Source organism: Petromyzon marinus, chromosome 15, assembly GCF_048934315.1.
Source record: "Petromyzon marinus isolate PM22_M1 ecotype Great Lakes invasive population chromosome 15, UKy_Petmar_22M1.pri1.0, whole genome shotgun sequence".
Classification (NCBI taxonomy): domain Eukaryota; kingdom Metazoa; phylum Chordata; class Hyperoartia; order Petromyzontiformes; family Petromyzontidae; genus Petromyzon; species Petromyzon marinus.
The window spans coordinates 14008155-14030212 of record NC_133681.1 but is presented as its reverse complement, the minus strand read 5'-3'; the positions used below and the strand labels follow the sequence as shown (position 1 = coordinate 14030212).

At 45.1% G+C, this 22058-nt stretch overlaps 1 protein-coding gene across 4 annotated transcripts in view; it reads right to left on the bottom strand.

Annotated features, from left to right (window-relative positions):
- Positions 1-16: 16 nt before the first annotated feature.
- Positions 17-22058, bottom strand: part of LOC116942703 (myomesin-1-like) — a 69258-nt gene continuing 47216 nt past the window's right edge. For 2 of the 4 annotated variants that reach the window (XM_032954961.2, XM_032954963.2), the window contains 13 exons: positions 21648-21784; positions 21236-21383; positions 20567-20626; positions 18184-18251; positions 16885-16998; positions 16082-16169; positions 13296-13334; positions 11428-11533; positions 11000-11163; positions 10592-10628; positions 10056-10078; positions 9034-9089; positions 6360-7533 (listed from right to left, as the gene is read on the bottom strand). In XM_032954961.2, the coding sequence (XP_032810852.2) occupies positions 7243-7533; positions 9034-9089; positions 10056-10078; positions 10592-10628; positions 11000-11163; positions 11428-11533; positions 13296-13334; positions 16082-16169; positions 16885-16998; positions 18184-18251; positions 20567-20626; positions 21236-21383; positions 21648-21784 (1331 nt within the window). In that variant the 3' untranslated portion in view covers positions 6360-7242. Of the gene's footprint in view, positions 2173-6359; positions 7534-9033; positions 9090-10055; positions 10079-10591; positions 10629-10999; positions 11164-11427; positions 11534-13295; positions 13335-16081; positions 16170-16884; positions 16999-18183; positions 18252-20566; positions 20627-21235; positions 21384-21647; positions 21785-22058 lie in introns of those variants that run through there. The other 2 variants (XM_032954962.2, XM_032954964.2) reach the window with 2 other exon arrangements.

The following is a 22058-nucleotide window of genomic DNA, read 5'->3' as shown; positions in this document are numbered from 1 at the left end:
AGAAGACACCAGCATAACTTCACTCCGATTTTTATTTGAGAACGCAGCAGCACATTCCATTCAGAGCTGATCCATCATGCGGTGCGACCTTGTGTGTAAACAGTTTGAAAAGGCGAGACTCTCTCAACATAAATCTATCTGCGTGATGTCAGCACACACCTGAGGACTGATGGCAAAGAATGTTAACACAGAAGGCTCTTCATACTGCCATTTAAAGAGGGCTAACATCCCATTACAGCACCATGGTGGATATGTTAAATAAGAGCTAATGCTTAAAGGTAGTCTCGATGAAGACAAAGAGAGGTTTGCTGCTCATGCAATGCGAATACTTACCAAGAGTATAATTAATTGCATACTAATTGGCACGAAATCAGTCTCAAAGATCTTCCGCCATATAAATAAAAATTAAACTCAATAATGCAACTGAAAAGCAATGGGAACGCCAGTATGTTGGGGAGTACATGTTTTTACAAAGGCATACCACCTTCGTCCCACTTTCTTTGTTATCATCACACAATTGTGGAGCTTGTGAAGACTAGATTTTAATCACGTGGCGGAGAAATAAACTGCAGCAGTTGGCCATAGCTGTGGATTGACGCGTCGGACATGCAACGAGTGCAGCTCTCCGAAACGAAAGAATATCTCCTCGCAGGGAAATTCACACGCAACCATAATCACACAGCCCTTTGAAGGCTTCCCCGTGCTGTTGGTCATGGGGGTTGTTTGACCGTGCTTCGCCATGTAGGCGTGTGGGCTGGTGAAAGCGGTGGTTACTGGAGGTTCTGATATCACTCACCGCTGATGTTGGCTGCTTACCAGATGTATAGGTGCAGTGCCCTACCCACTGCACCACGACTCTACCCCACACCGCTCTATATATATCTTAATATTATTCTGAGTGATATACTATGTTAATGCACTTTTTTTAAAATAATAATCATGATTCCAAAAAGAATACGTTAACAACTAAAATATAATATAGATTTGAAGTTCTCAAATATAACACTTTCTGTACCATTCTTTGGCAATATGACGTCTTGACAGGACTGCAATACAGAAAAGTCACTAAAGTGTCATTCATTATTTTCTGGACAAAAATATGTTCGAAGCTTAGATGTAAAATTTCACGTTATGAAGAGAAGTAAATAATTTGAGGCGTCAACAGATGCTACCATTCACAGCACAAACCCAACCTAAAGCGATGTTTGGCAAATGACATTGAAGCCAAAGGGCAGAATCCAGAGAACATTCAGACTCCCGTTGACTCATTTTCTCTTAAAATTAGTTGATCAAGCTGTGGGTTTTCTGAATAGCGCATGCTAGGGGGTGCTATTTTATCTTAAACCACAGCACGGTACCGCAGCCACTCCACATCTGTCTCTCCCAATCTACTCCCAGGGTTTATCCGGCAGAGGGCGACAAACATTGAGAGCACTGCCGGTATGGAGTTGAAGTTGGGCGAAATATGAGCGTGAGAAAAAAAACTGATCTGGAATTTTCTATGACCGGGTCAGTAGTGTAGGAGGTGATTATAACTGCAGCACAATGTTGGGTTCCAAGTCATCTCGAATGTCAACTTTTTAAACGAGACCAAAACAATGCAGGCAACGATAACTAATTGCAAAATTAATGTTTGCCGTTGCCAGATGTGTGCGCTAAATTGAGTCCATAGCTGATGCGATGAAAACTGATGCAGGAAGATGCACAAGAGCAAAGCCCTGGGAGAGCAACGACAGAGGAGGAGGCGGCGAGAGATCGGAAGAGGCGGAGGGAAACGCGTGTCGACAGCACATGAGGAATCGCACAATGCTACCGATGACGAATGAGTTCAATGTCTTACGCAGTGGTCAGCATTCGAGAGCGCGAGCTCGAGTAACGGAATCACAACTGCATTGCTGCCGCCAAATGACAACACTGTCGACCCCGGGGAATTAATGCGGCACCCTCACAACGCACCGCACTTCCACGTTCAGACGCAGGATTTGCTCATTTCACTAATTGAGCAAATGTTGCGTTCGTTTGATATCTTCCTTGCTTCAGCCACCCCAGTCCACCGATGTGGTTATACAGAACCCCTTGGCAACGTCGTACAGTTTAAGATGCCGTGTGCGTGAGCACGGAGTGTCTTCATCAAGGGAGCGCCGTTCATTCCTCCTTGTCGGTTACATTCAGCTGCACGCGCCACAAAGCCACACGTTAGACGCAGAGTCCGATTATCCTCGTAGCAAAAGTATCCACATATGTAGTAGCTACGGGCCACGCACTTTCAAGGGCCCCGCGCTAAATGCTTTCAAGCTATCAATACCGCTTCAGTGATTCTGCACTTGCTCTATTACTATAGTACTATTACCGCCTTCAACTTTTATGAACGACCGGGTGTTTAAGGTTAGCGATTTGTCATATTATCTGGCTGTATAACAAATGAAAAAATACAATTACTTTTCTATGCAAGTAAAACAAAAATGTGTTTTAATCTTTGTGTGTTCTTTTATTTACATATGCTACAGGCTCCGCATTAGCTTAATCCGGCACTGGTTAGACGTCGCTCACAAATACAAATATCCCCCGTGTAGCCTTGACATACTGTTGGGGCAAGTGCTGTTAGCGAGCACCCACGAAGACCGGCACGGCACACGAAGGGGTGGTTGGCCAGCACCACGCCCGACCGCCTTTGTCTCCCCAGTGGTGATGTTTTTACACACAGCACCAGGTACTCATTCGAGGCCTAAGACCGGTTCAGTTAATCGTCACCGATGCTATGAGCGGGAATCGAACTCGGGATACCGGGTTCGTAGCGCTGCATAGCGCTAACAGCTACACGACACACACACAGCCCAGCGATCCCTTTGTCCTCAATATCCAAGTGTTAGCCCCGTCTTGAAAAACAGCTTCATCAGGTCGGAGTAATACTGAATCGCACAATGAAGTATAGATGGGGCAGTGCTAGAGGAGACACCCATTCAAATCCCCCCCCCCCCTCTCTCATTAACGCTTTAATAAGCCCAATTGTGCTATTGATATTGTGTATTGAAACGAAGTATCAACTCGGAATTCTCGCAGGTCAGTGCGACTCTGTGAGAGGACGGCCCTTAATCCACAGTCGAGGTAGACTTTCACACATTGCCTGCGAGACAGAAATGTCCTTCACATAACAGTGCAATGGATAACTTGACATTTTCAGAGCTGGAATTTAGCAAAAATGACTTGAAGACAAAAGTTGTATGTAATATTTTTGTGCGCAGTCATCTATTGCTGGACTGAGACCATACATTCACTACATTTGAGGGTCCAGATTTGAATTCAGGGTCGCAGCAGTGCCAGCTCAGTGTTTTGACCTATGACATCTGAGTCACCCGGCCACCTCCAATGCTGTAGATTGTCTACGGCAGTTGGCTCAGATACGTAAACAAAAATGCCAATGTTCATTAGAGTGCCTGCCACTTGAACGAACATCCTAATAGCTATAGGCGCCTCAATGCCACGATTACTGCCGACTGTTATTGTGAGTGTTTATTTAATTATAAACCATGACGAGGGAGAGTTGTGGATTCACTCTTCAACACACCGGTAGGCTAAAGTAGTGAACTATTTGTCTTTTGTCAACGTGACACGTTTTTTACTGATTGGCCGTGTCGGGTGGTGGAGGGTCGCGACGCATTTATAAATAAGGCGATCTAACCCAAAAAACTTTCTTATGAAAACAAATGTAATTAATAAATACGTCCCATTGCTGTGTCTAACTTATCTGCAGTAATCGCTGCACCTGTGTTGACCCTAGAAGAAAAAAAACTGACAAAAAAGAGTCAATTTCAGTAAGTGGAAAGGCAAGTTAAAGCAATTGGTCAAAAAGGTAAAAATCAGTTTAACATCGTAATGTCTTCAATGATGATTTAAAAAAGAATGCTTCCTAGATCATAACTCAGGGCTGCTATTGTTACACGTATATATAGTAAGGGAAAAAAGTATTTCATCCCCTGATGATTTTGTACGTTTGCCCACTGACAAAGAAATGATCGGTCTATAATTTTAATAGTAGGTTTATTTGAACAGTGAGAGACAGAATAACAACAAAATCCAGAAAAACGCATACCAAAAATGTTATAAATTGATTGGCATTTTAATGAGGGAAATAACTATTTGACCCCTCTGCAAAACATGACTTAGTACTTGGTGGTAAAACACTTGTTGGCAATCATAGAGGTCAGACGTTTCTTGTAGTTGGCCACCAGGTTTGCACACATCTCAGGAGGGATTTTGTCCCACTCCTCTTTGCAGATCTTCTCCAAGTCATTAAGGTTTCGAGGCTGACGTTTGGAAACTAGAACCTCCAGCTCCCTCCACAGATTTTCTATGGGATTAAGGTCTGGAGACTGGCTAGGCCACTCCAGGACCTTAATGTGCTTCTTCTTGAGCCAATCCTTTGTTGCCTTGGCCGTGTGTTTTGGGTCATTGTCATGCTGGAATACCCATCCACGACCCATTTTCAATGCCCTGGCTGAAGGAAGGAGGTTCTCACCCAAAATTTGACGGTACATGGCCTCGTCCATCGTCCCTTTGATGCGGTGAAGTTGTCCTGTTCCCTTAGCAGAAAAACACCCCCAAAGCATGTTTCCACCTCCATGTTTCACGGTGGGGATGGTGTTCTTGGGGTCATAGGCAGCATTCCTCCTCCAAACACGGCGAGTTGAGTTGATGCCAAAGAGCTCCATTTTGGTCTCATCTGACCACAACACTTTCACCCAGTTGTCCTCTGAATCATTCAGATGTTCATTGGCAAACTTCAGACGGGCATGTATATGTGCTTTTTTGAGCAGGGGGACCTTGCGGGCGCTGCAGGATTTCAGTCCTTCACGGCGTAGTGTGTTACCAATTGTTTTCTTGGTGACTATGGTCCCAGCTGCCTTGAGATCATTGACAAGATCCTCCCGTGTAGTTCTGGGCTGATTCCTCACCGTTCTCATGATCATTGCAACTCCACGAGGTGAGATCTTGCATGGAGCCCCAGGCCGAGGGAGATTGACAGTTCTTTTGTGTTTCTTCCATTTGCGAATAATCGCACCAACTGTTGTCACCTTCTCACCAAGCTGCTTGGCAATGGTCTTGTAGCCCATTCCAGCCTTGTGTAGGTCTACAATCTTGTCCCTGACATCCTTGGAGAGCTCTTAGGTCTTGGCCATGGTGGAGAGTTTGGAATCTGATTGATTGCTTCTGTGGACAGGTGTCTTTTATACAGGTAACACGCTGAGATTAGGAGCACTCCTTTTAAGAGTGTGCTCCTAATCTCAGCTCGTTACCTGTATAAAAGACACCTGGGAGCCAGAAATCTTTCTGATTGAGAGGGGGTCAAATACTTATTTCCCTCATTAAAATGCAAATCAATTTATAACATTTTTGACATGCTTTTTTCTGGATTTTTTTGGTTGTTATTCTGTCTCTCACTGTTCAAATAAACCTATTAAAATTATAGACTGATCATTTCTTTGTCAGTGGGCAAACGTACAAAATCAGCAGGGGATCAAATACTTTTTTCCCTCACTGTACTTACAGAAGGCCAGCTGAACGCCATAAACCCTGGATCTCAGCTTTCCTATACTTTGTTAATACAATTTAGAAAAATATACTCCCATAACTTTACGTCTGCAGTAAACACATAATTTTTTACGTCGAATACAAACCATATTGACCATTCTACTCGCTCTCTCTCTCTCAATTACCGCTCTTTAAAACGAATTGCTCACAACCGATTCATCTGCTTTGAGTGAACTAGATTCATCCGTTTCCGCGGCGCTTACATGAGGACTGCTTTAACGATTTGCACCCCTTCGTAAAAAAAATAGAGAACGGTCTCATAAATCCCCACTTGGAAACATCCCTGAAGAGATTTGTAACAAGGATCTCAGGACTAAGACGAGGGGCTCCCAAGCCAGGTTTCGCCTCCGTCTCCTTGAGAACTGAATAAAAACAAAATGTAAATATCCCCACGGATGATGACTCTTCTGGGTGGATGGAATCTGCGCTCGCTACAAGACACGAGACCCGATGCTGTTTTGTTACAGTTGAACGCGTTAAAAGAGAGGCGGTGAGGTGATGCGTTCAACTGGGAAACAATTCAACATCCGAGGCCCCTTTTAGTCTCACAGAAGCTCGTCGCAAAGTAAGCAAGGCAAGGTTTTTGTGTGTGTGTGTGTGCTTAGTCACAAAAATGCCTGTACAGTATTGGCATTAATGAAACGACGTGGGAGTTAATGACAGCATTCGTAAGGAAAATGCAAGTTCACCAACAGACAAAAAACAATTAAACAAGAATTAAGAGGCGATGAGAAAAAATACAAATCATACAAAGGAAAGACAACAACATGTTTATGAAATACAACAAATTTAATGAGGACAACAAAACAGCATGCTACAAAGTTCACAATGTCATTTAGCACAAGAACCACATGCTCATTATGTTTTAAGTGTTGAGGAGGGTTATCACTTCAATTCCAACCAAAACGTAATCATAATTCCATCATGCTAACACATCATACTCTGAGGCAAAAAAAAATTACTTGAACGATGATACCCACTTGCCAATCGATGTTGCACAACAGTGGAATACTGTCGCAATGACACGTACATATCTGACATACAGTCGAGCACACAGAAGCCAATACGGTCATGCACACAAGCACGTTCGCACGTAGGATGGAAAATTCTGGACGGGCAAATACGTTGCACATGGAAGCGTGTACCGGTGTTATGATGATATCAGTCATTTTGGACTTAAGTGAGTGTGCTAAGTGTAAATATGGAGCAACGTCCAATGGAGGGAACTTTTAAATAAAATAAATGAGAGCAAGAATGCAGATAACTCCCGAAAAATAAATCAAGCAATGAATAAATGGAGCAATGAATTGATGAAATAATGAATTAATTTCATTACTGATTTTGCAACAAGGTAAAACAAACATTACCTTTACCATGCAGTGTTTTTTTTTTTCTAAATCAACCTAAGCGGAAGTAGAGGACATATTCTTTCTTGATAGCAACGGTCGGGTGGAAAGAATTTTAGTCAAAACGGAATTATCAGCTCCGATTTATCGGCTATAAAATTGCCAGGTTTTTTGTTTTGTTTATCAAGAAATAGCACAGCAAAATTCTACTAAATATCAAATTGAACAAAGAGAGCACAGGATCAGCTGAGAAAGATCCAGCTGAAAGAAGCCTTTTCTGAAGGCCTTGAGGGGCCACTTTGAGGAGCTACTTTCTGCTGTGCGAGTACTTGGGCTTTTTTGAAGTTTCCTCAATCTCCTTTCCCTCCTTGTAGACACTTACGGTGAAGTCGGCGGTGTCCTTGCCATACTTGTTCTTCACTACGATACCATACTTCCCCGTGTCGGCCATCGTGATGTTCTGGATGATGAGGTTCGCGAAACGCCCCTCTTCGAAATTGATGATGTAGTGCTCGCTCTTGGAGAGCACTTTGTCGTGTTTCAGCCACGTGGCCTCTGGCACCGGCTCCCCCGCCACGGAACAGGTCAGGTTCAACGTCTGCACCAAACGGCAAGGAGGCAGTTTCCACGATGGCAACGCTTGCAGTGGTGGGCGCAGGTGATGCAGTTTTAATTCAGACTTAAAGCTTTCGTGACTGCAGGAATTCATATTCTTTGGGTCTTTCGGTAAATTCTAGATTTGAAGCTTTCGCAACTGCAAGGATTCATACTCTTTGGTTTTATTCGGTAAAGTCACGTAGGTAAAACAAATGAAAATACATTGAAATAAAATAAAAGAAACAATGAAAACACGACGTTTTGGAGGCAAAGCAAGCTTCCGTCTTCAGGTGGGACCAGTCACAGCAAAATCGCTGCACTTGGTACAGCAAAATCGCTGCACTTGGTGCAGCGATTTTGCTGTGACTGGTCCCACCTGAAGAGGGAAGCTTGCTTTGCCTCCGAAACGTCGTGTTTTCATTGTTTCTTTTATTTCTTTCGGTAAAGTCACGTAGATAGGTTCAAAGAAAATAACAAAAAATATGACGTTTCGATCGCAACGCAAGCGGTCGTCATCAGGAAATGAATGACGACCGCGTGTGTTGTGATCGAAACGTCGTAGTTTTTGGTTATTTTATTTGAGCTTATCTACGTGACTTTACCGAAAGACCCAAAGAACATACAGTTTTAATTTAAGAAGTGGGGCACGGAATGTTGGTATACACGTTGAGCTTCTGTCGCACCATAAGTAGCCGACCCGTGTTAATCAGAGGTGCAGGGGAAGGACAAAAAAAAAGCTAAACACAAAAACATCTAAAGAATTGAGTTTTCATTCTAGATTTGAAAATGCATGGCTCCCATGGCTTCCAAAGATTGGAAAGAAATAGCGTTCCAGATGGCAGCAGAAGCGCATCTGAAAGCGCGCGATGTGGCGACCCTGTTTGTTTTATGGCTAGCCAGAAGCTGCTGCTGCTGCTTCTGCGAGGATGACTGGAGTTCACACGATGGCTTATGCTCCTTGGTTTATCCGCGTCAAATCCCTCCAACCCACCCACAGCTGCGCAGATATCCCAAACGCCTGCGTCATTCCCTCCAAGCCACCTACAGCTTCGCAGATATCCTAACGCCTGCCTAAGCCTAAATCCTTGACTTATTTACCCTGGAGTTAATCCTGATGATTTAGCTTTATCCTCGTCTTTATCCTTATCCCTTGGCCAAAACCCTGGCTCGAGTGTCAACTTTAACTGCAGTTTTAGTCCTAGCCCAAACTAATTCACATTTAGCCATTATAAAAATGTAAGGTTGTGCTTTATGTGGTTCAGCACCTCACAGCAAATAGAGAATATTTGAGTTTGCGGCCTTGTTCAAAAACGGTAGTAATTTCATAATTCTTTCTATTTATTTTTACAGGATATTTGAAATATTCAAACATCTCCACTTTATTTAATCTTTTACTAAAGAAAACAATGCAACAACAAAGACAAAAACAGATTTCAGAGGTTCCATTCCAATTTAAAGTTCAAACAGCAGCTGCTTTGGTGAATGTCCATCAATTCCTTACCTTTCCTTCCATAATGCTGACAACATCAGGCAACCCTCCTACGATCCTGGCATTGTCTGCAGGTACAGCATCGGGTATGGGTTACAAATCCGAGACTTTTGCTTACTTCTTTTGTTGAAGATTGCTCGTTAAAAAAAAAAAACACCCACGCTTCTGAGGCAGTTATCACGACAAGGCAATAATCTATTGCGTAAAGACAAACCTTCACACTTGCAGACGATCCAACACACAATACGCATGCAAGTGTATCATGACAACTGATGTCACTTTAAATAATCCGTGCCTCGATAGCGGCAACGTATGTCTGCGGGACATGCACGCGCACTCATGCGACTTTTGATTTTCGCGGATGCACTTATCATCTCCGAGGGCCTCAAAGATTATGACACGCAGCAGCGAGATATCAGCACAAACACGATCACCGACTCTTGTGTCAGACGACATCTCTTGACAGCGGGGATCACATCATGTCACAATATAGTGCTGAAGCCAAGCTCACGCTGCCTATATTGTCAACGTGCACAAAGAATGGCACGAATGCCTTTGCCATGAGTGGCTTGGATGAGGGTAAAAGATTGCCAGGCCGCAAATCATTCTGAGAGAACAATGCGCACAATGTTGTGACACAAAGACAAAGACCCCCCCCCCCCCCCCCGTGTAGCCTTAACAGACTGTTGGGGAAAGTGCTGTTTGCGAGCACCTATGAAGGCCGGCACACGAGGGGGTGTGGGTGGCCAGCACCACGCCCGGCCGACCTTTGTCTCCCCTATAGCGATGCTTACTACACACCGCACCAGCTACTCATTTGAGGCTGAGTCGAGCTAGGGGAGGCCCCCGGAACGGTACAGATAATCGTCACCGATGTTGGCCGTGAGCGGGAATCAAACCCGGGTCGATGGGTTCGTAGCGCAGCGTAGCGCTAACCGCTACACCACCGCTCCCCACGCGCGCACACACACACACACAGGCACTGTTGGTTAAGGGCATTAGTAAACACTACTCCCTCGCCTCACTATACTCACTTTTATCTGCATTAGCAGCAAGCCTGTCCAAAAATGAAGAACATTCGCAGTCAAATTTTAAACAAAGACACAAACTGGTAAACACGACACAATGAATACATGCACAGCCAGATTTGTCGACCCACTGCTGGACGACAGCCTTATCCACGCCTGGTTAGGCCCGTGAAGTATATCTGACCAAACTTCACGCTTGTCACTGTGGGTTTTTGGTGAACAGAACAAGGCGGATAGGTAGAGGGGAGGGGGGCCTTTTGCTGCCCTGCACCTCAACTGCGCACAGCGCCTGCTACACCGCGTTGTGGTGTTCACCCATCCGAGTGCTCTCCAGGGTTAACCCTGCTTAGCCGCCCAGATCAGACGGGATAGGGCGCGTCCCAGGCGATCCGGTCGTCGGGAGGAAGCCAAGGGCGCCACGCTTCCCGATTCAGAATGCACGCGCAGCGACGGCGCTCGCGGAACGGCAAGTGAGAAGCGCGACCGCTGTTTGTGGGTTTGACCCGGCGTGAGAGTGTTGTTGTAGCAGCACGCCGACTCACTCGAGCTTCTGGTACTCTTCCAGCAAGCCAGCGAAGGCTGCGAACGAAAGGAAGTGAAAGTCACGCAATTTTGAGCGAACAAACAAAAAGGCGGTTAAAGAAAATGCATTCAGGCGTTGTTATTTCATAACAATCCTGCAAGCTATGGCTGTAAAACGAGTGGGCGCTCCCTTATGCTGTACGTAGGAGTCTATCGGAAGATAAAAAAACAGCCAGACATCCACACAGGCAAAAGCAGATAAAACGCTGTTGATCCCGTAAAGCGCAAAGGGGGGCTGAACAGAACGAAAAAAAATACGCATCTAGAAAGCGCGCAGAGACGACAAGAGAGCTCGTCGAGACCAACATTCCATTTCTCAGGTTGCAGACGGCTACTCCACCAGCGTCCCGAATGCGTGGCAAGGTTACCTTTCCCGGAGAGGTCGATGGAGAGTTTGACCGTCTCGGTGTTGCCTGTGGCCTCCAGCCTGTACGTGCCCTTGTCCTTGTCGACGGGAGCTTTCATCTTCAGCCACAGCTCCGTGTCCGAGCTGCCGAACTCAAGCCGCTCCGACTTGGTGAGCTTGCTCTCCCTGCTCCGCCATCACGTCAGCGAGGACCAGTCACCCGCTGTGCATTCGGTTTGACTGCGCAAGAGCCACTTGCGCAATATTCGTGGCGTGCAAAATAATGTTCGCTTGAAGCAAAGGGTGTGAGATCTCCGTGGGTGCTCGCGAAATCGGTCTACAAGTGAAGCGCACACCATCTCACGAAGCAGATTCGTAAGAAACGTTTTCAAATCTGGACTGCAGGATGCGAGATGCGGGTTTTTGTGACGCTGTGAACGAATCACTTACGCGTGGAACCAGACGCTCTTCACCTCGGGGAGGCAGTGCTTGACGGTGGAATGAATGCGGACTCCCTCCTCTGTGGCCTGAGCTTTCAGTGGTGCGGCCGACTTGACTGGGAGGGATGCAGCCGAGCAGAGGGCAGTGGGAACAACGGTGGCAAGGACGGCATGGGTGGGCAGAGCACGGCAAGGCACAGCGCGCAAATGTCTACTACACACGTTGCCAATCACTGACCCTACATCCCTGAAGAAAGTTCAGTTTGTAATAAATGAGTTATGGGTAGTGGAATAAATTCCAGGTCTGATTTTTTGTTATATATTCCGTTAAATGTGTTTAATTCCACATCCTCCCTCGCATCGTACATTGCGACATCCTGGCGTTCTGGACGGCATTACCAGGGGCATCAACGATATCAGGCACACCAGACTCATCAGAGCAGGCGGGGTGGTTGGCCAGGGCATTGCCGTTCTGGGCGCAGATATATAAGACTGTTCTAAGGTAAATTAATGGACCTCATGAGCTTATTGCTGTGACTCTCCAGTGCTGAGATTGGGCTCAATATATGTTACTAGCATTTTGCCCGTCCAAGGACGGTTGTATAGCAGTAAATCTGAAACTTGCAAGCGAAAAGCACAGACCACGACGTGATATATTCATTGCATCAATTCGTGTGCAATTTGTAAGGGTGCGGTGACCCAGACCTATTTCATTTAAAGGTTATAATCCCTTGTACATCACGACGTCCTTTTTACTTCTATGTCTCAATAGCGTTACGGAGATCACGTGACGTGAGGGTTCTGCCTTTGTAGTGAGGGTTGTCAGTTGACGCCGAGGAGGGGGGAGGAGGAGGCGCCTCGCCCCCCCCCATGTGGAGTGACGTCACCCGCTAATTATTATGAATGAGGGGGGCTGTTCGATGTGGGGTTACGTCACCTGCTCATGATTATTAATGAGGGGGGAGGGTGCTTCATGTGGAGTGACGTCACCTTCTCAAGATTATTAATGAGGGAGGGTGCTCCATGTGGAGTGACGTCACCTGCTCATGATTATTAATGAGGGGGGCTGGTCGACGTGGAGTGACGTCAAGAGCGTTGCACACAGACATTCTTGGCTCATTATACTAGGCAATAATGGGGGGGGGGGTTCATTTGGAGGACGTCACCTGCTCATGATTATTAATGAGGGGGGCTGATCAATGTGGCGTGACGTCACGAGCGTTAAGGACAGACATTACTGGTTTACTGTAGTAGGTTTGTTATACGGCATGGGGCGATCTCAGTAGTTCTATGATATCTGCTTCTGTGGGACAGTCCACAACACTTAAGAGTGTTGGCACTGATCTACAGTGAAAAAGTAAAACGACAAGACAAATTAAATTGCGAGAGAGACAACATTGTTGATGCCGAGGTGCATTCTGGAGGAATGCGATGAGATATAAAGTTATTTTTCATAGATGTTCAGTAGGAGAGGGTAAAAACGTTACAACAACAAACAGTACAAACACAGGAAAGTAGTGCAAAGTAAAAAAAATGTTAGCAAATCACCCACACACATACAAATACAACTTAACCATCCCCATCCAACCAGGAAAAGGTTTTTGAGAGAAGCAACCTGGCCACAAATTATAGCTAAAAAATAGTGGCCCGTCATTTGGACATTTATAGCGCCAAATTAATCGAAATAATCTCAATGCCTGTTTCTAAATGTGGAGCGACAAAACCAGAGGACCCGGAGGAAAAAAAATCCACGCAGTGGAGCGAATGTACAGTGGGGAATGGATGACTCGTCGATTGCGGGTGTTTAGTGATTCATTCAAGAACAAAAAAGTGAGATGGGGAGCTAGAAACGGCAAGGGAGAGCCCACACCAACTCACCAATCATTTTGCAGACTTCCTTAATGGCTTGATCAAAAGCTGCCAAAACAAAACCACAACAACAGAACACATTTCGCTGACAATCCTGTCATCATCTGTATATAATATCTATGACTTTCAATATCAATGACTCCCAGTGGCTACGTTTCGTGAGGTGGTTGAATTATGAACAATCATCACGCCTTATACATATATAACATTTGAACTTATTCTCTGCAGTATAGATCGGTGTCCAAACATAGATTATGTTGTTAATTGCCCACGTGGGTTACAAATCAGAGTGTTGTTGACAAACACGGTGTCGCACCGTGAGAACGTGGATGATTGTAGGTTGGTATCGCTCCATAATTGTACCTAGAGCTGGGCAGTATTTAAAATCAATTTTACTGTTTTAAATCTTAATCATCATCATCATCACTATCAATAATGCATTGATAAGCATAGTATTGACAGTGCACTGCAAGTCGGTCAAACGGTTAGAAAGTAAGGGTGGTGAAAATTGTCCAAAGTAACATTGTACGTCTTATATCCCATGTACATTTGCAAGGGCATTATGTAATTAAAATATATTTTTATTGCAGTATTTTGCAGTTCTGCATCTTCAAAATACAATTCAAAATGCAGTACGTTTCTTCATGTGGCGGCTACTCCAATTATCAAGGAATTCAGCGTGTGCAGGGTAAACACAGACAGGTGACACGTACTCTTTGGTTCTATTGAGTAAAGTCACGTAGGTAAAAAATAAAATAACAAAAATCACGTGTATATGTGTGTCTATGTGCCTACATATGTCTTTGTCTCATCTTATCTAAATGAGATTCATATAGCGCCTTTGCAAGGCAGCAATTATACAATTGCACATAGCGGGACAATAATTTGAAATAAATAATTGGGCTATTGTACGTGGTGTAGTTTTGATGCAGCTAAAGCAAGATGGATCGATAAAGAGGGATTGGGATAGGCCTGGTCGTAGTTGAGTGGGCGACAGAAAACTGGGGGGGGGGCGGCGGGGGGGGGGCTGAAAGGTCATCAGCCAACATTGCATTGGGAAGACAAAGGGGGGAAGCGAGGGGCTGGAGCCAGGAGGGAGAACGGTACCACAGCGATGGGGTCCCCAGCACCGCCGCCGACAACGTCTGCGACCTCCGTGCAGCGCAGCAGCGGACAGTTTATGTGTCTGTATTTGCGTCTCTTGGTATCTTTAATTTCATGCGCATGTATATATTTGGGATATACAGGCGGCTTCAAGTGTTTGTTTTTTAAACACTTCTGAGAATGTGCAACAATGCCGACGTGTTGGCAATGATGGCGAACAAGTGGGAGACTATATTCTTGGTTCTTTCGGTAAAGTCACGTAGAAGGGGAACAATAAAATAATAAAAATATAAAACAATACAATTCTCACGACGTTTCGACTGCAACACAAGCGATCATCATCAGGTGTGAAAACCACAACGAGAAAATTTGAAAAAAGTGGCGGTTATTTTTAACGTTAGCACCACGGAGAGCGATTTGACAGTTTGTTCAGATGGACCAGTCCATCTGTGTTCGGAAAAGAGGAGGGGGGAGACGAAAAATAATGGATGCGGTCTGAAAGCCACCTTAAGCGTGATCAATCAATTAAGACCCGAAATGGTGTATCAAATCCTTCCAATGATTGCTAAGCCAGAATCCATCTTCTCGGTTCAAATTGTCTGTGTTTGTATATGTGGATAGCCTCCTGAACGAATCTCTCATGGTAGCCAGATGGCTTGCAGAGAACCTCTGTCTTGGAGAAAAAAAACCCGCCACTTTTTTGAAATTTTCTTGTTGTGGTTTTCACACGTGATGATGATTGCTTGTGTTGCATTCGAAACGTCGTGAGAATTTTATTGTTTTATATTTTTATTATTTTATTGTTTCCCTTCTACGTGGTGACTTTACCGAAAGAACCAATAATATTAATCCCTGCAGTCACGAAAGCTTTAAATAAAAATTTAAGTGGGAGACTCTTTGACTTTTTGCAGCTATTAACATTACATTTGTTATCATGTGACAGTGTATTGTCCGTTCTTTTCCCATTAAAAACGATAGTCACATTTCAGCGTTTACTTTTTTTGAAGCACCCTGGACAGTCTTTTCAGACACTTCTAAATGTGTTTGTAAACTTATATTATACAATATGTTGCTGGAGTGGTGGAACAGCGGTTAGTGCACCAGCGCATTTGGACCTGGCAACACCAGAGTTCAATTCCCGGCCACGACGAACATAAGCGGCGAGTGATGTCCGAAACAGTCCTGGGCCTCCTCCCTTCATCAACCCGCACTGACCAGCACGGTGAAGTATGGTCAAACAAACCTCTCGACTGGCATGGAAGGGCCTCCATCCACCCGAGGATTGAAACACAGGGCAGTAAATGCTTACAATCGTTGTACGTTATGTTTAGCTACCAATGAACGGTTCCTGTGACTTGTCAGCTGTACTAGGCACCGCACTACAATAACTGCGTTAGTGCACGAAGTTCAAATTAATTATTCTGCCATTTATCTTCGTCTTTTATGCACGAAATAAAATACATTACTCAGCCTATATTGGGTCTTAAAACGGTGTTTTAGGGGGGTTCTGATTTTTGTGATCGTTCGACCGATAAAATTTCGTCATTATCAATTTTGCATCGTATTTAGGCATTCCAAATAGACGTCACAACGGATGCTTTTCAACCTTCCGCTGGTGGCCAATGAGGGCTGGATCGTGGCGTGCGCCGAGCGAGCGAGCGAGCGAGCGAGCCGCGGGGAGCTTCACTCACTCTTGCCGGTGAACTGCAGGACGCTCGAGTCGTCCCCTCGCTCGTCCTTCAGCTGCAGCTTGTACACCCCCGCGTCTCGCTTGGTGATCTGCAAACAGGCCACCGCCGAGCGTCACTCGTCATCGTTCCACCCTCACCCCCCGGCGGCCGCGTCGTCGCTCGTTCGCCATTAATCACGCTCGCGAACTTCACGCGCGCGCGATGTGTGTGTGTGTGTGTGAAATTATCTGCAATCAATGGTGGTCCCCCCGTCGAGTGATGGCGATGTTTGCTTTTCCTTCGACCGCACGGCTCACTGCCAAACTTTTTTTTTCCCCTTCCCATTCGCCCGCGTGGATTATCACCTTTTGTTTAATTAAGCGGGGCCATGGGAGAAATAACAGAGCCCCTGCCCGTTGGAACTTCGTTCTCACTCCTGCCCCAGCAGACGAGGGCTTTCCGTCGAAGCCACCCCCAGGTGACCTTAGCTCACCGGAATGTGACTCCATCTCCTCTGTTTCCACTATCATCTGGAACTGCCTTCCCGCAGCTGTCCATGCCGTCGACTCCATAAAGTAAAACAAAGTTACGTCTCATACTTTACCCAGGATACCCACATTTCCACTTGCTTTGTGCAGCATCTTGAGATTAATGTTTCTTTTCTTCATAAAATCCAAATAGTAATTTATATTGATCACGTACTCTCAGCAGAGTCCACCAATCAGTTACCTGGCCTACAGGATGAGCACCACCACGCCTGGCCACTGCCGTACGCACCGACTTTTCAAAAGTCCTCAGGCTTCGTGTCCGCTGTTCGCACAAACCTTGGCGATGTGCAGAGAGATGATTCCATCCTTAAAGTCGTGCTTCTCATCCACCATGATCTGCTTTCCGTCCTTGAACCACACGGCGCTCGTCTGCTTCTTGATGTTCGACACCTGTGCACAGAACAGGAGCTGCGTCATTGTCTCCCTCGGAACGGACTGAGCCACACGGATGTCCCCGTGCCGAAGATCGCGCGTGCACAAGCGGATTGCTGCTCGCCCGTGTGTTCGAGCATTTTGATCGATTACGGCATTTTGTTTCACAATGACGCACGGTCGTGTTTGTCAACCCGCTGCTGGATGAAGGCTTCTTCCCACCCCACGCGTGCCTGTCGCGTGGGTTTGTTTGACCGTACTCAACCACGCTGGGCAGTGCGGGTTGGTGATGGGAGGGTGGGGAGGCCCAGGACCGGTTCAGATATCACTCGCCATCTATGTTAGCCTTGACGAAGAATCGAACTCAGGTTGGCAGGTTCATAGCGCAGTGCGCTAACCATGCCTCCACCACTCCATCCACTTAATGTGTTGATTGGATTAAAGGAGGTCTGGTTGCAAACAACGTGCTCAATCATTTAGCGCCTGCATATTTCTGTGGCCAGTTACTGTAGATATACAGAGGCTGTCAACAACTCTCCACTGAAACGATGCCTGAAGTTTGTGAGTCCAAGGCACGGAGATGTTTGCCAGTATTGCACCAAGGCTTTGGATCGCACTTGCCTGTGAACATCAGCGAGTCTACGAGTGTTGGCATCTGTAAAACAAATCCCAAGACTCGTTTTTTCACACTAGTTTCCTTTCAAGAAACAGTTTCATTTTACTGCAGGAGGCTTTTGTTTTTTGTGTGTCGTCGCTTAATGTCGTCTGTTTTTTGTTTGCATAATTGTTTGTGTTGTTTATCGTCATTCGATAATGCACACCTAGATTTTTGCAAAAATATTGGAGTGCATTACAAGAAAATATTTTCGTCATTATTATTATTATTATCTGTTGTATTTTTATTTAGGCTTGCACCGTGTGCTGTTTGGCACGATGTTCGACGTTTCACTCCACGTGCTGTGAGCTTCTTTAGGAATTAGATCTCCCAGCACGTGGAGCGAAATATGGGACCCCATAGCCAACATAATAAAAATATTTATTCATACTGGAGGAATCTGACGAGCTATGAAGCTCTTTAAAAAATAAGACACGGTAGAAACCGAAAATATATCGGGCAGTTATACAGCAGAACTGCAACAAAAAAAGAACCGAGGCAGTAGTAGGACTTGTCATGACTCTCTGGTAGAGAGCACAACATTGCACCTTGCAGATGAGACGCACGTTACAGTCCTCCATGACCTCCCAGTGAGCCTGCTCCACCACGTAAGGCCCTGGATGAGAATCAGAATATTTATTTATACTGGAGGAATCCGATGAAACAATCAAGCTCTTTTTCACAGATGGTCCAGCAGATACACGGACGGGCAATAGAGCTGAGTTATTAGTAATAATAATAATGATGCCCTTATTTACCCAGGGAGGCCTCACTGAGGCTCAACACTCTTTTGCAGATAAGTCCTGCATTTTGGGCAATTTGACCAATTCTGTAAACGGATGTCTGGCTCAACGTGGAAAGAAACCGGGGAGAAAAAAAAACAATAAAAAACGAGGGGATAACCCTAAAAGCTCTGCAAAGATAAATTAAAAAAATCCATTGCCAAACTACAATCTCCTGGCCACCTCGAAGCCCAAACCTACAAGACTTGTTATTCCCAGGCAGTCTCCCTTGCACGTACTGTATTAACCAGGCTCAACACTGTTTAGCTTTGGAGATCCGATAAGATCGCGCACATTCAGGATGATATTGTCATCGATCTTTTTTTTTGGCCAGTTGCATAAAACCACGTAAGCTATTTTTCGCGTGTTCTTTTACCTTAACCTTGTAACGTTTTATTTAAAATAAACCCATCCGAAACATTCTACTTAAATGGTTCTATGCAAAAGATTCACGACTATCACACGACACAAAGACAATGTTGTTGGTTGTGGATCAACTTAACAATAAATGTGATGAATGCAACATCACAATCATTGCTAAAATTGAAACGTCTTCAATACCACACGATGACTCAGTGAAGCTAGGTGTAACGGAAATTTGAGAACAAAACATATTTTTGTTTAAGCAGTTTTAATAACAAAAAAACTTAACACATTCACCAATAGCGCTGCCTTTAAGGCGTTTAAGGCAGTGTTACTGACAAATGCGTTGAGTTTTAGTTTGTTGTTACTTGTGCTTGGGCACCACTGTCAACGCAGCAGCAGCATCACCAAGCAATGTCTTTAAATTGTTCCAATTGTTCAAAAATTATACCGTTCTACTGTCCTTATTCCCAACTAGCTGTACTACCCGGCTTCGCCCGGGACTTGGATCCACCACGCCCGGCCGCCTTTGTCTCCCCAGTGGCTATGTTCACACACCACAGCAGTTACTCGTTTTAGGCTGTGTCGACCTAGAGGAGGCCCAGGAGCGGTTAAAATAATCGTCACCGGTGGTGGCCGTGAGCGGGAATCAAACTCGGGTCGCCGGGTTCGCAGCATAGCGCTAACCGCTACACTACAATGCGTTACGCTTCCACGTGTGCGGGTCACGTGACAGATTTGACGTCACAGCTCACTTGCCGTGCAAATAATATGCATTATTGAGTTCCCCCCCCAGACAAAAACAAAAGTGTATTTTTTTTAGAATTTTTGCATGGTGTAGAGTCTGGAAAGTACCCACATGGCAAATTTCAAGTTTGTTGAATGTCAGGAAGTACGCTAAACATTTTGAACAGACACACATATTCACAACTTTGCCTTTTATATATATGGAGATAACATTTACCAAGTATTTCTCAAACTCCAGTTTTATGCTGACCTCTGTGATTACCAGTGACGGGTGCATGCAGTGTGCAGAGACTTTGATTTGCGTACGAACGGAGAATATTGGTAAACTATGGGAAAGCCGCACCATGGAGGTTCATGAGGCCTGGGGTTTCAGGATCACTGCTTATATATGATATGCAGTAGTTGCCAATAACACGTGGTATCAGAGCAGCATTCGTTTAACAGGCCTGACCCTGCTGATGAGACCCAGAAGTTTGGAAGCGAGTCCAGAGTTTGTTCGCTTAAACATGTGCAGCTGTTTAATATTTGTCTGGAAACCAGACCGATCTGCTTATTGACGCTTTTATACACAACACCATTGTTCAGTGCTCATTCTTAACTAGGTGTCGAGTATCGATTTAAAGCTTTCGTGACTGCAATGATTCATCTTCTTTGGTTCTTTCGGTAAAGTCACGTAGAATGAGAATAAAATAATAAATTGATAAAATAAAATAACGTCGTGAGAATATTATTGTGTTATTTTATTTTATCAATTTATTATTTTATTCTCATTCTACGTGACTTTACCGAAAGAACCAAAGAAGATAGGTGTCGAGTATTCTTGGTTCTTTCGGTAAAGTCACGTAGAAGGGAAATAATAAAATAATGAACATAAAGCAAGAAAATTCTCACGACGTTTCGATTGCAACACAAGCAATCATCATCAGGTGTGAAAAACCAAGAATATGAATCCCTGCAGTCACGAAAGCTTTAAATCGAAATTTAAGTGTCGAGTATTGCAATGAATTGCAAACAGAATGCTCAGACGGCACACACTCACCTTGCTTCCTCTTCCAGTCTCTCTTTGCCTTCTCCGATTGCTCCAGAAGCTTTTTGAAATCTTCATGGACACAGCACAACAATGGCACACCCATTGCCTTACCACGTGAAAGCACTTCCAGAAAGTTTCCACAGTGAAAGGTCCATACAGAGACGATGGCTCATCTTAACAATTATGTTGAAAGTTATCATGAATGCTGCTGTTTTGATGATGATGATTATTATGATATCATTGTAAATTCTTGACAATTAAGTTGAGACGCTAATACTTTTGATGATGAGGACAATGACATCAAGATTAATTTACAGGAGTGACACAGGTAAGTGCGTAGAGGATGTGCTGAATGTATGTGTGTTGAACTTCTTTCACACTGTACATAGCCAACTGTGTGAATCGGAGGTGTGGGGGACGGGCAACAAACTAAACACGAAAATCAGTTCTAAAGAAATGAGTTTTCAATCTAGATTGAAAGTCCATAGCTCCAGTGGCTTCCTAATATCGGAAAGCTGACCATCGCCCTCCTAACCCTGACACCCATGGATGGATTGTTACATGTACATTCTTAGCAACACCAATACAGCCAGTTATTGGTAATCCCTGCATCATGGAGCACACTGTGAACCCGGCAGCCACGATCGACTGCATCGCTCCAAACGCTGTCGAGCTCACCATCGCCCAGCAGCGGTAAGTTGCTCGCATTCTCCTTGCCGTCGTCCTCCTTGAAGACGACGCTGTAGGAGCCCTCATCCTCGGCAGTGATGGTCTCCACGAGGACCTCCACCAGCCCCGTGGCCACGTCCACCTTGATGTCATACTTCTGCTCGGCCAGTGAAACATCCAGAGAGGAGATTTTTTTTTTAATTTAAACTATTTTTATTTTACGAGGTAAGGCCCGCTGAGCTACGTAGCTCTTTTCCAGAAGCGACCTGTCCATAAATGATAGCTCAACGAAGTAGCTTATCATGTGGAAATTTAGAGCAGCCAAATACTCTAAACGAACGATTCTAAAGTGTAAAACCTATTCCTATATTTTGATACTGGCAATAGAGGTCCCATGATGGGACAGAGTGTGTGGAGCCACCTCATTCTTCTCAATCTCTTTGTCGTCGAAGATACACTTGACGTCGGCGGACGCGGACAGGTCTTCCAACTGAGCCGAGAACCGCACGGTCCCGTTGTCCTGAACCTCCACGGCAAGAGGGGACTTCAGCGAGGTAGCTGCACCCACCGGGAGACGAAACGAGAACAGAGATCCTCCACTTAACCCGAGAGAATCTTAGGGTAAGTGCTATTGGTGAGCACCTCCCTGCACTGTAGGTCAGAGAGGTTGTCGGGCCATACTTCACCATGCTGGTGAAGGAGGAGGGGGGGGAGGTGGGCAGGACAATCTCAGATATCACTCGCCAGCGATGTTTGCCACGGCTGAAAATCGAACGCAGGTTGCCGGGTCAACGACGCAGTGCGCTACCCACCGCACCGCTGCACAAGTTCT